The sequence below is a fragment of the Salmo salar genome, chromosome 01 (genome assembly GCF_965601325.2).
Source record: "Salmo salar chromosome 01, fSalSal1, whole genome shotgun sequence".
Taxonomy (NCBI): domain Eukaryota; kingdom Metazoa; phylum Chordata; class Actinopteri; order Salmoniformes; family Salmonidae; genus Salmo; species Salmo salar.
Genome location: NC_138291.1, coordinates 12,337,321 through 12,350,978, shown reverse-complemented (window position 1 = coordinate 12,350,978; position 13,658 = coordinate 12,337,321). Strand labels below are relative to the sequence as shown.

Here is a 13,658-nt window from a genome sequence, read left to right as displayed (position 1 = left end):
CCTGAACACACCATCCCCACTGTCAAACATGGTGGTGGCAGCATCATGGTTTGGGCCTGCTTTTCTTCAGCAAGGGCAGGGAAGATGGTTAAAATTGATGGGAAGATGGATGGAGCCAAATACAGGACCATTCTGGAAGAAAACCTGATGGAGTCTGCAAAAGACCTGAGACTGGGACGGAGATTTGTCTTCCAACAAGACAATGATCCAAAACATAAAGCAAAATCTACAATGGAATGGTTCACAAATAAACATATCCAGGTGTTAGAATGGCCAAGTCAAAGTCCAGACCTGAATCCAATCGAGAATCTGTGGAAAGAACTGAAAACTGCTGTTCACAAACGCTCTCCATCCAACCTCACTGAGCTCGAGCTGTTTTGCAAGGAGGAATGGGCAAAAATGTCAGTCTCTCGATGTGCAAAACTGATAGAGACATACCCCAAGCGACTTACAGCTGTAATCGCAGCAAAAGGTGGCGCTACAAAGTATTAACTTAAGGGGGCTGAATAATTTTGCACGCCCAATTTTTCTGTTTTTTATTTGTTAAAAAAGTTTGAAATATCCAATAAATTTCGTTCCACTTCATGATTGTGTCCCACTTGTTGTTGATTCTTCACAAAAAGTTACAGTTTTATATCTTTATGTTTGAAGCCTGAAATGTGGCAAAAGGTCGAAAAGTTCAAGGGGGCCGAATACTTTCGCAAGGCACTGTATATACCTCTCTCCTCTCTTTCTGTCATACCACCGTTTCCCACATATGCTGAGCACTTGTTGGCTGCTTTTCCTTCACTTTGCGGTCCATCTCATCCCAAACCATCTCAATTTGGTTGAGGTTGGGTGATTGTGGGGGCCAGGTCATCTGATGCAGCACTCCATCACTCTCCTTCTTGGTCAAATAGCCCTTACACAGCCTGGAGGTGTGTTGGGTCATTGTCCTGTTGAAAAACTAATGATAGTCCCACTAAGTGCAAACCAAGTGGGATGGCGTATCGCTGCAGAATGCTGTGGTAGCCATGCTGATTAAGCGTGCCTTGAATTCTAAATAAATCACAGACAGTGTCACCAGCAAAGCACCCCCACACCATCACACCTCCTACTCCATGCTTCACGGCGGGAACCACACGTGCAGAGATCATCCATTCACCTACTCTGCACGGAGGTTGGAACCAAAAATCTCACATTTGGACTCATCAGAGCAAAGAACAGATTTCCACCTATCTATTGTCCATTGCTCATGTTTCTTGGCCCAAGCAAGTCTCTTGTTCTTATTGGTGTCCGTTAGTAGTGGTTTCTTTGCAGCAATTCGACCATGAAGGCCTGATTTACGCAGTCTCCTTTGAACAGATGATGTTGCGATGTGTCTGTTACTTGAACTCTGTGAAGCATTGATGGACTGTCATTTCTCTTTGCTTATTTGAGCTGTTCTTTCCATAATATGAACTTTGTCTTTTACCAAATAGGGCTATCTTCTGTATACCACCCCTACCTTGTCACAACTTAATTGATTGGCTCAAATGCAGAAAGAAGGAAATAAATTCCAAATTAACTTTTAACAAGGCACACCTGTTAATTAAAACGCATGCTAGGTGACTACCTCATGAAGAGAGAATGCCAAGAGTGTGCAAAGTGGTCATCAAGGCAAAGGGTGGCTACTTTGACCAATCTCAAAACTCAAATATATTAAGATTTGTTTAACACTTTTTTTGGTCACTACATGATTCCATATGTGTTATTTCATAGTTTTGATGTCTTCACTATAATTCTAAAATATAGAAAATAGTAAAAAATAAAGAAAACACCTTCAATGAGTAGGTGTGTCCAAACCTTTGACTGGTACTGTAATTCCAATTTGACATTATGGGGTATTGTGTGTAGGCCAGCGGAACGAAAATCTCAAATTATTCAATTTTAAATTTAGGCCGAACACAACAAAATGTGGAAAAAGTTGAGGGGTGTGAACACTTTCTGATGTCACTATGCATTTGGAAAGTATTCAGACCCCTTGACCTTTTCCACATTTTGTTACAGTACAACTTGATTGTAAAATGGATTAAAAAAATAATAATCCTCAACAAACTAAACACAATACCCTAACATGACAAAGCAAAAACAGATTTTTGGTAATGTTTATACAAGGTCTCACAGTTGACAGCGTATGTCAGAGCAAAAACCAAGCCATGAGGTCGAAGGAATTGTCCGTAGAGCTTCTAGACAGGATTGTGTCAAGGCACAGATCTGGGAAAGGGTACCAAAAAAATGTCAGCAGCATTGAAAGTACCCAAGAACAGTGGCCTCCATCGATTCTTAAATGGAAGAAGTTTGGAACCACCAAGACTCTTCCTAGAACTGGCCACCCGGCCAAACTGAGCAATCGGGGGAGAAGGGCCTTGGTCAGGTAGCTGACCAAGAACCTGATGGTCACTCTGACAGAGCTCTAGAGTTCCTCTGTGGAGATGGGAGAACCTTCCAAAAGTACGACCATCTCTGCAGCACTCCACCAATCAGGCCTTTATGGTAGAGTGGCCAGACGGAAGCCACTCCTCAGTAAAAGGCACATGACAGCCCACTTGGAGTTGCCAAAAGGCAGCTAAAGGACTCTCAGATCATGAGAAACAAGATTCTCTGGTCTGATGAAATTAAGATTGAACTCCTTGGCCTGAATGCCAAGAGTCACGTCTGGAGGAAACCTGGCACCATCCCTACGGTGAAGCATGGTGGTGAGGGGATGTTTTTCAGCGGCAGAGACTGGGAGACCAGTCAGGAATGAGGGAAAGATAAATGGAGCAAAGTACAGAGAGATCCTTGATTAAAACCTGCACCAGAGCACTCAGGACTTCAGACTGGGGTGAAGGTTTACCTTCCAACAGGACAACGACCCAAAGCACACAGCCAAGACAACGCAGGAGTGGCTTCGGGATAAGTCTCTGAATGTCCTTGAGTGGCCCAGCCAGAGCCCAGACTTGAACCCGATCTAACATCTCTGAAGAGACCTGAAAATAGCTGTGCAACATCGCTCCCATATCCAACCTGACAGAACTTGAGAGGATCTGCAGAGAAGAATGGGATCAACTCCCCAAATACAGGTGTGCCAAGCTTGTTGCATCATACCCAAGAAGACTTGAGGCTGTAATCGCTGCCACCGGTTCTTCAACAAAGTACTGAGTGCAGGGTCTGAATACTTACGTAAATGTGATATTTCCATTATTTATTTGTAATAGATTTGCAAAATTTTCTGAAAAACGTTTTTTTTTTTTTTTGTCATTATGGGGTATTGTGTGTAAATTGATGAGAAAAATAACAATTTAGTCCATTTTAGAATAAGGCTGTAATGCAACAAAATGTGGATAAAGTCAAGAGGTCTGAATACATTCTGTATGCACTGTATGTGTACATGACCAGTCCAATTTGATGACTAAGAGTTGAAAGATTCACTCACTTCTCAGAAAGGGAACTTTGTGATTGTGGAAGATTTCCCCCAATTCTACTTAGTGTACCTTGACTCATCATGACCGGAACTACACACACACACACACACACACACACACACACACACACACACACACACACACACACACACACACACACGCACGCATGCACACGCACGCACGCACGCACAGCCACGCACCCTATGCACATTACATTGTGAAAAGCATTTCTTACCATAAAGTAACAACAAAATGCCAACAGTAAAGCTGCCTTTCAACTTTATTTACTGTAAATTAAATGTATAAAGTTCAAAGGTTTTGTCAACTATTTCTTTCTTATTTTGTGTATATTTCCTCCATATTACAATGTCCTCTTGTTGTAAAACAAGCATTTGGACCTACTTATTCATCATGCAGCCACAGACCTCGTGTTGTTTCTATGTCAGAAAGACAGAAACTTTGAGACCTAACTATCATTCTTCTCGTCCCGACAGCTCCTCCTGCCACCACAGCAGATCTCATGATGTTCCTGTGAGAAAGTAGAGAGACGCTCATAGACGGCACAAAGCACTTTTTCAGAATACAGCAGCATACTGTATGAAACCCAGGGATGCATTCATGAACACAATGTTTAAAAGTGTTAGAAAAAAACGTTGGGGTACCAATCAAACAAGAATTCAATGAATTCAATCATTAAAACTGACTGGTACCCAGGCTACTCTAACAAATCCTAGTTATGTCAGAAAGAAGAAGAATGACTTGGTGTAAATGGTAACATACCAAGTCAGACATTTGGTTCAAGCCACATTCGAAGGTTGACTCTCCACTGTCATATTTCTTGTTGTGTTCTATGACCCTGGTCCTACACTCTAGCCAGATCTTCTTGCGCTTGGCTTCCTCCTCCTTGGATTTGTACTTCTTCCCTGTAAATACACACATTCTGTAAATGAGAATTATAAGTACTTTGTGCAGTATACAAGATTTTCAGTCTCATCACTGTATTCTTCGTGTTGTATTGAAGTGTTCTGTCTACATGACGAACACAGGCTAGGATTGTTTTTCCGACAGGGCGTATTTGATACAGCCCCGCAAAAAATTCAAAGCCTGGGGAGAAGGAAACATGTATTGTCTGTGTGAATTAATCTTATCATGATCATGTGAGAGTGGGGTACATGCTACAATTATCAATTATGCATAAAACAAATCTAATTTTGTTTTGAGTTTTGTAGCACAAGCAATTGACACAAGCACACCCCTGTGTTTTATAAGCCCATATGGGCTGTGTAACCAAATTGTGTGACACTGAGAAGAAAAAAAAATGTATTATAAGAAAGCAATCACATTCTATCAGGTACACAGAGAAAAAAAGTGTACTCAAACAAAAGAAAAACTCCAGCACACTGGTAATCTTGATGCTTACAACAATTTAATGGATCTTATTTAACCTATCATTATTACCATGTTCTTCTTTCCACTCTTCAAACTCTTTGTCCACATCTTGACGTTCACTTGCCATATTCACTCACAGCCACAACCAGGCAGAACAGAAGAAGCTTCAAACTGAAAAAACATGACAAATTATGTCCTATGTGATTATGTGCAACTATTTTTATTAAAGCCACAATCCTAAATTGTGAGTTTATGAATAGTAGTTCTAAATTCATGAGGCTTTATATTCTTCATGAATCAATGGGTGCCTTCAGAAAGTATACACACTCCTGGACAACAACAAAAAAAAGTTTAAATGGATGTAATTCCCAACAATTTACACAAAATACTCTAATGTCAAAGTGTAAGACACATTCTAACATTTGTATTCTCCTGCTGAAAAGGTAAATGTTTCTCTCAGTGTCTGTTGGAAAGCAGACAACCAGATTCTCCTGTAGGATTTTACCGTTGCTTAGCGCGATTCTGTTTTTTTTTATATCCTAAAAGAAATTCCCCATACCTTGCCAATGACATGCATACCCATAACCACCATGCTTTAAAATATGAAGAGTGGTACTCAGTGATGTGTTGTGTACAGTTAAAGTAGGAAGTTCACATACACCTTAGCCAAATACATTTAAATGCAGTTTTTCACAATTCCTGACATTTAATCCAAGTGGAAATTCCCTGTCTTAGGTCAGTTAGGATCACCACTTTATTTTAAGAATGTGAAATGTCAGAATAATAGTAGAGAGAATAATTTATTTTAGCTTTTGTTTCTGTCATCACATTCCCAGTGGGTCAGAAGTTTACATACACTCAATTAGTATTTGGCAACATTGCCTTTAAATTGTTTAACTTGGGTCAAACGTTTCAGGTAGCCTTCCACAAGCTTCCCACAATAAGTTGGGTGAATTTTGACCCAAGCCATTTTGCCACAACTTTGGAAGTATGCTTGGGGTCATTGTCCATTTGGAAGACCCATTTGCGACCAAGATTTAACTTCCTGACTGATGTGTTGAGATGTTGCTTCAATATATCCACGTAATTTTCCTCCTCAGGATGCCATCTATTTTGTGAAGTGCACCAGTCCCTCCTACAGCTAAGCACCCCCACAACATGATGCTGCCACCCTCGTGCTTCATGGTTGGGATGGTGTTCTTCGGCTTGCAAGCTTCCCTTTTTCCTCCAAACATAACGATGGTCATTATGGCCAAACAGTTCTATTTTTGTTTCATCAGACCAGAGGACATTTCTACAAAAAGTACGATCTTTGTCCCCATGTGCAGTTGCAAACCGTAGTCTGGCTTTTTTATGGCGGTTTTGGAGCAGTGGCTTCTTCCTTGCTGAGCGGCCTTCAGGTTATGTCAATATTCGACTCGTTTTATATTGTGGAAATAGATACTTTGGTACCGGTTTCCTCCAGCATCTTCTGTTTTGGGATTGATTTGCACTTTTCGCACCAAAGTACGTTCATCTCTAGGAGACAGAACGCGTCTCCTTCCTGAGCGGAATGACGGCTGCGTAGTCCCATGGTATTTATACTTGCATACTATTGTTTGTACCGATGAACGTAGTACCTTCAGGCTAGAGGTCGACCGATTAATCGGTAATCTGTATTTTTGGCCATCGATTTGACGATTTTTTTTGGTGATTTTGTTTTACACCTTTATTTAACTAGGCAAGTCAGATTAAGAACACATTCTTATTTTCAATGGCGGCCTAGGAACGGGGGTTAACTGCCTTGTTCAGGGGGGATTCGGGGTTTCGTTTTTGCAACCTTCTGGTTACTAGTCCAATGCTCTAACCACCTGCCTTACATTGCACTCCACAAGGAGCCTGTTACGCGAGGGCAGCAAGAAACCAAGGTAAGTTGCTAGCTAGCATTAAACTTTTCTTATAAAAAACTATCAATCTTAACATAATCACTAGTTAACTACATATTTACATTTACATTTTAGTAGATGCTCTTATCCAGAGCGACTTACAGTAGTGAATGCATACATTTCATGCTGGCGTTGCAAACACCATGCTCTACCAACTGAGCCACAGGGGAGACATGGTTGATGATATTACTAGTTTATCTAACGTGTCCTGCGTTGCATATGATCGATGCGGTGCCTGTTAATTTCTCATCGAATCACAGCCTACTTCGACAAACGGGTGATTTAACAAGCACATTTGCGAAAAAAGCACTGTCGTTGCACCAATGTACCTAACCATGAACATCAATGCCTTTCTTTAAAATCAATACACAAGTATATATTTTTAAACCTGCATATTTAGTTAATATTGCCTGCTAATATGAAATTGTGTCACTGCTCTTGCGTTCATTGCCTGGCTCGTTGCGAACTAATTTGCCAGAATTCTACGTAATTATGACATACCATTGAAGGTTGTGCAATGTAACAGGAATATTTAGACTTAGGGATTCCACCCGTTAGATAAAATATGGACCGGTTCCGTATTTCACTGAAAGAAAAAAAATGTTTTGTTTTCGAGATGATAGTTTCCGGATTCGACCATATTAATGATCTAAGGCTCGTATTTCTGTGTGTTTATCATATTATAATTAAGTCTATGATTTGATAGAGCAGTCTGACTGAGCGGTGGTAGGCACCAGCAGGCTCGTAAGCATTCATTCAAACAGCACTTTTGTGCGTTTTGCCAGCAGCTCTTCGCAATGCATTGTGCTGTTTATGACTTCAAGCCTGTCAACTACCAAGATTAGGCTGGTGTAACCGATGTGAAATGGCTAGCTAGTTAGCTGGGTGCGCGCTAATAGCATTTCAAACGTTACTCGCTCTGAGACTTGGAGTAGTTGTTCCCCTTGCTCTGCATGGGTAACGCTGCTTCGAGGGTGGCTGTTGTCGATGTGTTCCTGGTTTGAGCCCAGGTAGGGGCGAAGAGAGGGACAGAAGCTATACTGTTACACTGGCAATACTAAACGGCCTATAACAGCATCCAATAGTCAAAGGTATATGAAATACAAATAGTATAGAGAGAAATAGTCCTATAATTCCTATAATGACTACAACCTAAAACTTCTTACCTGGAAATATTGAAGACTCATGTTAAAAGGAACCACCAGCTTTCATATGTTCTCATGTTCTGAGCAAGGAACTTAAACGTTATCTTTCTTACATGGCACATATTGCACTTTTACTTTCTTCTCCAACACTTTGTTTTTGCATTATTTAAACCAAATTGAACATGTTTCAATATTTATTTGAGGCTAAATTGATTTTATTTATGTATTAAGTTAAAATAAGTGTTCATTCAGTATTGTTGTAATTGTCATTATTACAAATAAAAATGTTTTTTAAAGTCGTCCGATTAATCGGTATCGTTTTTTTTTGGTCATCCAATAATCGGTATCGGTTACGGCGTTGAAAAATTATAAATCGGTCGACCTCTACTTCAGGCATTTGGAAATTGCTCCAAAGGACGAACCAGACTTGTGGAGGTCTACAATTATTTTTCTGGGGTCTTGGCTGATTTCTTTTGATTTTCCCATGATGTCAAACAAAGAGGCACTGAGTTTGAAAGTAGGCCTTGAAATACATCCACAGGTACACCTCCAGTTGACTCAAATTATGTCAATTAGCCTATCAGAAGCTTCTAAAGCCATGACATCTTTTCTGGAATTTTCCACGCTGTTTAAAGACACAGTCAACTTAGTGTATGTAAACTGCTGACCCACTGGAATTGGGATACAGTTAATTATAAGTGAAATAATCTGTCTGTAAACAATTGTTGGAAAAATTACTTGTGTCATGCACAAAGTAGATGTCCTAACCGACTTGCCAAAACTATAGTTTGTTAACAAGAAATTTGTGGAGTGGTTGAAAAACGAGTTTTAATGACTCCAACCTAAGTGTATGTAAACTTCCGACTTCAACTGTATTTGCCCCAAACAAAACGCTTTGTATTCAGGACATAAAAGTTAATTTCTTTGCCACATTATTTGCAGTTTTACTTCAGTGACTTGTTGCCAACAGAATGCATGTTTTGGAATATTGTTTATTCTGTACAGGCTTCCTTTTCACTCTGTCATTTAGGTTAGTATTGTGGAGTAACTACAATGTTGTTGAGCCATCCTCAGTTTTCTCCCATCACAGCTTTTAAACTCTGTAACTGTTTTAAAGTCACCATTGACCTCATGGTGAAATCTCTGATTGGTTTCCTTCCTCTCCGGCAACGGAGTTAGAAAGGATGCCTGTATCTTTGTCGTGATTGGATGGTGTATCAATACACCCAAAGTGTAATTAACAACTTCAACATGCTCAAAGGGATATTCAATGTCTGATTCTTCTTTTTTACCCATCTACCTATAGGTGCCCTTCTTTGCGAGGCATTGGAAAACCTCCCTGGTCTTTGTGGTTGAATCTGTGTTTGAAATTCACTGCTCGGCTGAGGGAACTTACATATTATTAATTTTATGTGTGGGGTACAGAGTTGAGGTAGTCATTCAAAATCATAAATCATGTTAAAAACATGAAACTTATGTGACTTGTTAAGAAAATGTGCACTCCTGAGCATATCTAGGCTTGCCATAACAAAGGGGTTAAATACTTATTGACTCAAGACATTTCAGATTTTCATTTTTTATTAATTTGTAAAAAAAAAAAAAAAACACCTTTGACATTGTGGGGTATTGTGTGCAGGCCAGTGACACAAAATCTCTATTTAATACATTTCAAATTCAGGCAGTAACACAACAAAATGTTTCTGAAGGCACTGTATACCATTAATTGATTTCTGTTTTATTTAACTGGGCAAGTCAGTTAATTTAAGAACAAGTTCTTATTTACAATGACGGCCTACACCAGCCAAACCCAGACGACGCCAGGCCAATTGTGCACCGCCCAATGGGACTCCCAATCACGGCTGGTGTGATACAGCCTGGGTTCTAAACATGATGTCTGTAATGACGCCTCAAGCACTGAGATGCAGAGCCTTACACTGCTGAGCCAGGGTCTGTAGTGACGCCTCAAGCACTGAGATGCAGAGCCTTACACTGCTGAGCCACTCGGGAGCCCACAGGAAATTGACCAAGGAACAGCTGTACATATTGAAGATTCTACCTTTAATGAAGCTATTAGTAAAAACGATCCTCAGACAATATTGTCATACTCTATGTGAGAGAAAATATAGTTATTTTCCCTTACCTGTTCCAGAGTGCAGGAGCAAAAATAGGATTTCAAGTAAGCAGTGCAGATACTCACTAACGAAGGGAGGGATGGGGGACGGACGTCAGAGGAAAAGTGACGTATGTGGTCAATGGAGAGGAAGTCGTATTTCTTTGCTCAATGTTATATTCTCTCATTAGCTGCCAACCTTTATTCTCATAATTGAAACACCAGATTTGTTATGTAAACTGCCAAAAGTGTATTTGGTAAATGGAATCGGATAAATATACCTATCAGATGCACTATGTGTGTAGGTTACTATTTACTAACACTACAAACCCTTACTACACTTGACTCGATGTAAGCGTTTTGTGGATTATTAATCTAACAATCATAATATCAAAGTTTAGCGCACAGTTGGGTTGTACTGTACAAAACGATGAGAAATACCTTCTGAAAAGCTGTGAATCTGGTATTTTCTCCTGTAAACACCCAACGGACAAAATGAAAGTTAGAAAATGGTACCGCCCTGTTCCTGACGCAGTACCATAGATATATATTCATATAGAACGGGTTTGGCTTAAAACACATTGCTTTCTATGAAAAATAACCCATCTATAAAAGTATTTATTCTCTGTAATGCTTTGGAGCGTGATGCCCGTGTGGTGAGATACTGTAACTCGATCCGTTGCTACAGTATATGACGACACGAGTACTTATTTCAAGAAGCGCTTGTATTGCAGTTAATTGAGTCTTTGATTTCATAAAATATCTTTAAGGAGTAAACAAGGAAACAACAACGAGTCGCAGACAGTTCACAATAGAATATACCGGAGTATTGTTTACTAGGCTATTGTACCGATGTGAAATGGCTAGTTAGTTAACGGTGGTGCGCGCTAATAGCGTTTCAATCAGTGACGTCACTCGCTCTGAGACTTGAAGTAGGGTTTCCCCTTGCGTTGCAAGGGCCGCGGCTTTTGTGGCGCGATGGGTAACGATGCTTCGTGGGGTGTCAGTTGTTGATGTGTGCAAGGGTCCCTGGTTTGAGCCCGGGTTGGGGCGAAGAGAGGGACGGAACCTACACTGTTACACTATCATCTGGTTCTCATGTTGTGTCACCTCTATCAGTCCTATTGGAATCCTATTGTTCTACCTTTTTTTCTATTGAAAATCAAAGTCATCCGATTGGATCCTATATTTTTTTTAAAATCCGTTTTGTATTTGTTTTGTCACCCCAATCAGAATCCTAATACCAGTATTGCTATTTCCTTATTGGAAGGATGAATAAAGGAATATAGTATGGTTTCATTTTCGATTAAGACACAATGAAGATGGAATGTGTGTTTTTAAACGGTCTGTATCTCTGTATTACAGCAAGTCAAAAAAACATTAGTGCCAACTGGAAGTGTGACTTCTTTCCCTAATGATTTCCTAAGGCTGAGGTATTTTGTCAGGTATTTTGTCTGTTATTCCATAACAAGGCTAGATGAGGCTGAATGGCAAGTTGGCAACTAATTCATCTCATTGGTACATGACTGTTCAGTCTGTTTAATCTAATTTATCTCATTAGTACATGACTGTTCAGTGTGTTTAACTAATTTATCTCATTAGTACATGACTGTTCAGTCTGTTTAACTAATTCATCTCATTGGTACATGACTGTTCAGTCTGTTTAACTAATTTATCTCATTAGTACATGACTGTTCAGTCTGTTTAATCTAATTTATCTCATTAGTACATGACTGTTCAGTCTGTTTAATCTAATTCATCTCATTAGTACATGACTGTTCAGTCTGTTTAATCTAATTTATCTCATTAGTACATGACTGTTCAGTCTGTTTAATCTAATTCATCTCATTAGTACATTACTGTTCAGTCTGTTTAATATTCCATAATTGAAAATATGGATTTCTTGGCTGAATGAACGTTTTTATCAAACCTTCAAAAGGGACATACATACACAATAAAGGAAGTTTTTAATTTACATCATTTATAGTCACAGCCTCTCCCTTTAATATGCTTAACTAGAGGAATGTGATGGAGAAATGGTTTACAATAGGCAGGGTGAGGTTTAACTAGGGTAATGGGATGGAGAAATGGTTTACAATAGGCAGGGTGGGGTTTAACTAGGGGAATGGGATGGAGAAATGGTTTACAATAGGCAGGGTGGGGTTTAACTAGGGGAATGGGATGGAGAAATGGTTTACAATAGGCAGGGTGGTGTTTAACTAGGGGAATGGGATGGAGAAATGGTTTACAATAGGCAGGGTGAGGTTTAACTAGGGGAATGGGATGGAGAAATGGTTTACAATAGGCAGGGTGAGGTTTAACTAGGGGAATGGGATGGAGAAATGGTTTACAATAGGCAGGGTGAGGTTTAACTAGGGGAATGGGATGGAGAAATGGTTTACAATAGGCAGGGTGGGGTTTAACTAGGGGAATGGGATGGAGAAATGGTTTACAATAGGCAGGGTGGGGTTTAACTAGGGGAATGGGATGGAGAAATGGTTTACAATAGGCAGGGTGGTGTTTAACTAGGGGAATGGGATGGGGAAATGGTTTACAATAGGCAGGGTGGGGTTTAACTAGGGGAATGGGATGGAGAAATGGTTTACAATAGGCAGGGTGGGGTTTAACTAGGGGAATGGGATGGAGAAATGGTTTACAATAGGCAGGGTGAGGTTTAACTAGGGGAATGGGATGGAGAAATGGTTTACAATAGGCAGGGTGGGGTTTAACTAGGGGAATGGGATGGAGAAATGGTTTACAATAGGCAGGGTGAGGTTTAACTAGGGGAATGGGATGGAGAAATGGTTTACAATAGGCAGGGGGAGGCTCGACAGGTGGAATGAGTCCCAAAGGGCACCCTATTTCCCATAACTTTTCCCTGAATAAGTAGCTCTTTTTGGTAACTGACAAAATACCTCGGCCTTAGGAATGGCTAAGATTAGCACACCACACGCATTAGGGGTAGAGAATAGTCAATCGTGTTGGACACAGTATAATCTGACTAACACACCTGTTTGACCTGGCCTTGATACTGTAGGACTATTCCACCTGTTTGACCTGGCTGTGATACTGTAGGACTACTCCACCTGTTTGACCTGGCTGTGATACTGTAGGACTACTCCACCTGTTTGACCTGGCTGTGATACTGTAGGACTAACACACCTGTTTGACCTGGCTGTGATACTGTAGGACTACTCCACCTGTTTGACCTGGCTGTGAAACTGTAGGACTACTCCACCTGTTTGACCTGGCTGTGATACTGTAGGACTACTCCACCTGTTTGACCTGGCTGTGATACTGTAGGACTACTCCACCTGTTTGACCTGGCTGTGATACTGTAGGACTACTTATGTTAATTTACTGAGTCTATTCAGGAACCATTCAATGTCCTGCATGTGTGTTAACCATGGCAACCAGCATTGTAAACAAGGAGATGTGCAGAAAAAGAATCAGCTTCTGTGTGTGTGGATCTTTTCACCTTAATGTATTTTCATTTTAGCCAGGCCCATTTTTTCAAAGAAACACCATTTATTTAAACCTCTAGTTGAGTAATGTAAGGAATCTATTGCTTCAGTCCTTGTTTCCTTTTCACTTTTTGTTACCTGGTAAATAACCAACAACCATGGATAACCACAAGGAGAATAAGGTGAGGAAACTGTCCATC

General features: G+C 40.2%; 1 protein-coding gene across 3 annotated transcripts; it reads right to left on the bottom strand.

Moving 5' to 3' along the window:
• Window positions 1-3,687: 3,687 nt before the first annotated feature.
• Window positions 3,688-10,616, bottom strand: ctl2b (CTLA-2-beta). Of its 3 annotated transcripts, none has more exons than XM_045719375.2 (4): window positions 10,436-10,616; window positions 4,884-4,985; window positions 4,206-4,348; window positions 3,688-3,954 (listed from the first exon to the last, which is right to left on the bottom strand). In XM_045719375.2, exons 2-4 carry the CDS (start codon window positions 4,939-4,941, stop codon window positions 3,892-3,894), a joined length of 264 nt encoding a protein of 87 aa, XP_045575331.1. In that variant the 5' UTR covers window positions 4,942-4,985; window positions 10,436-10,616; the 3' UTR covers window positions 3,688-3,891.
• Window positions 10,617-13,658: the final 3,042 nt, after the last annotated feature.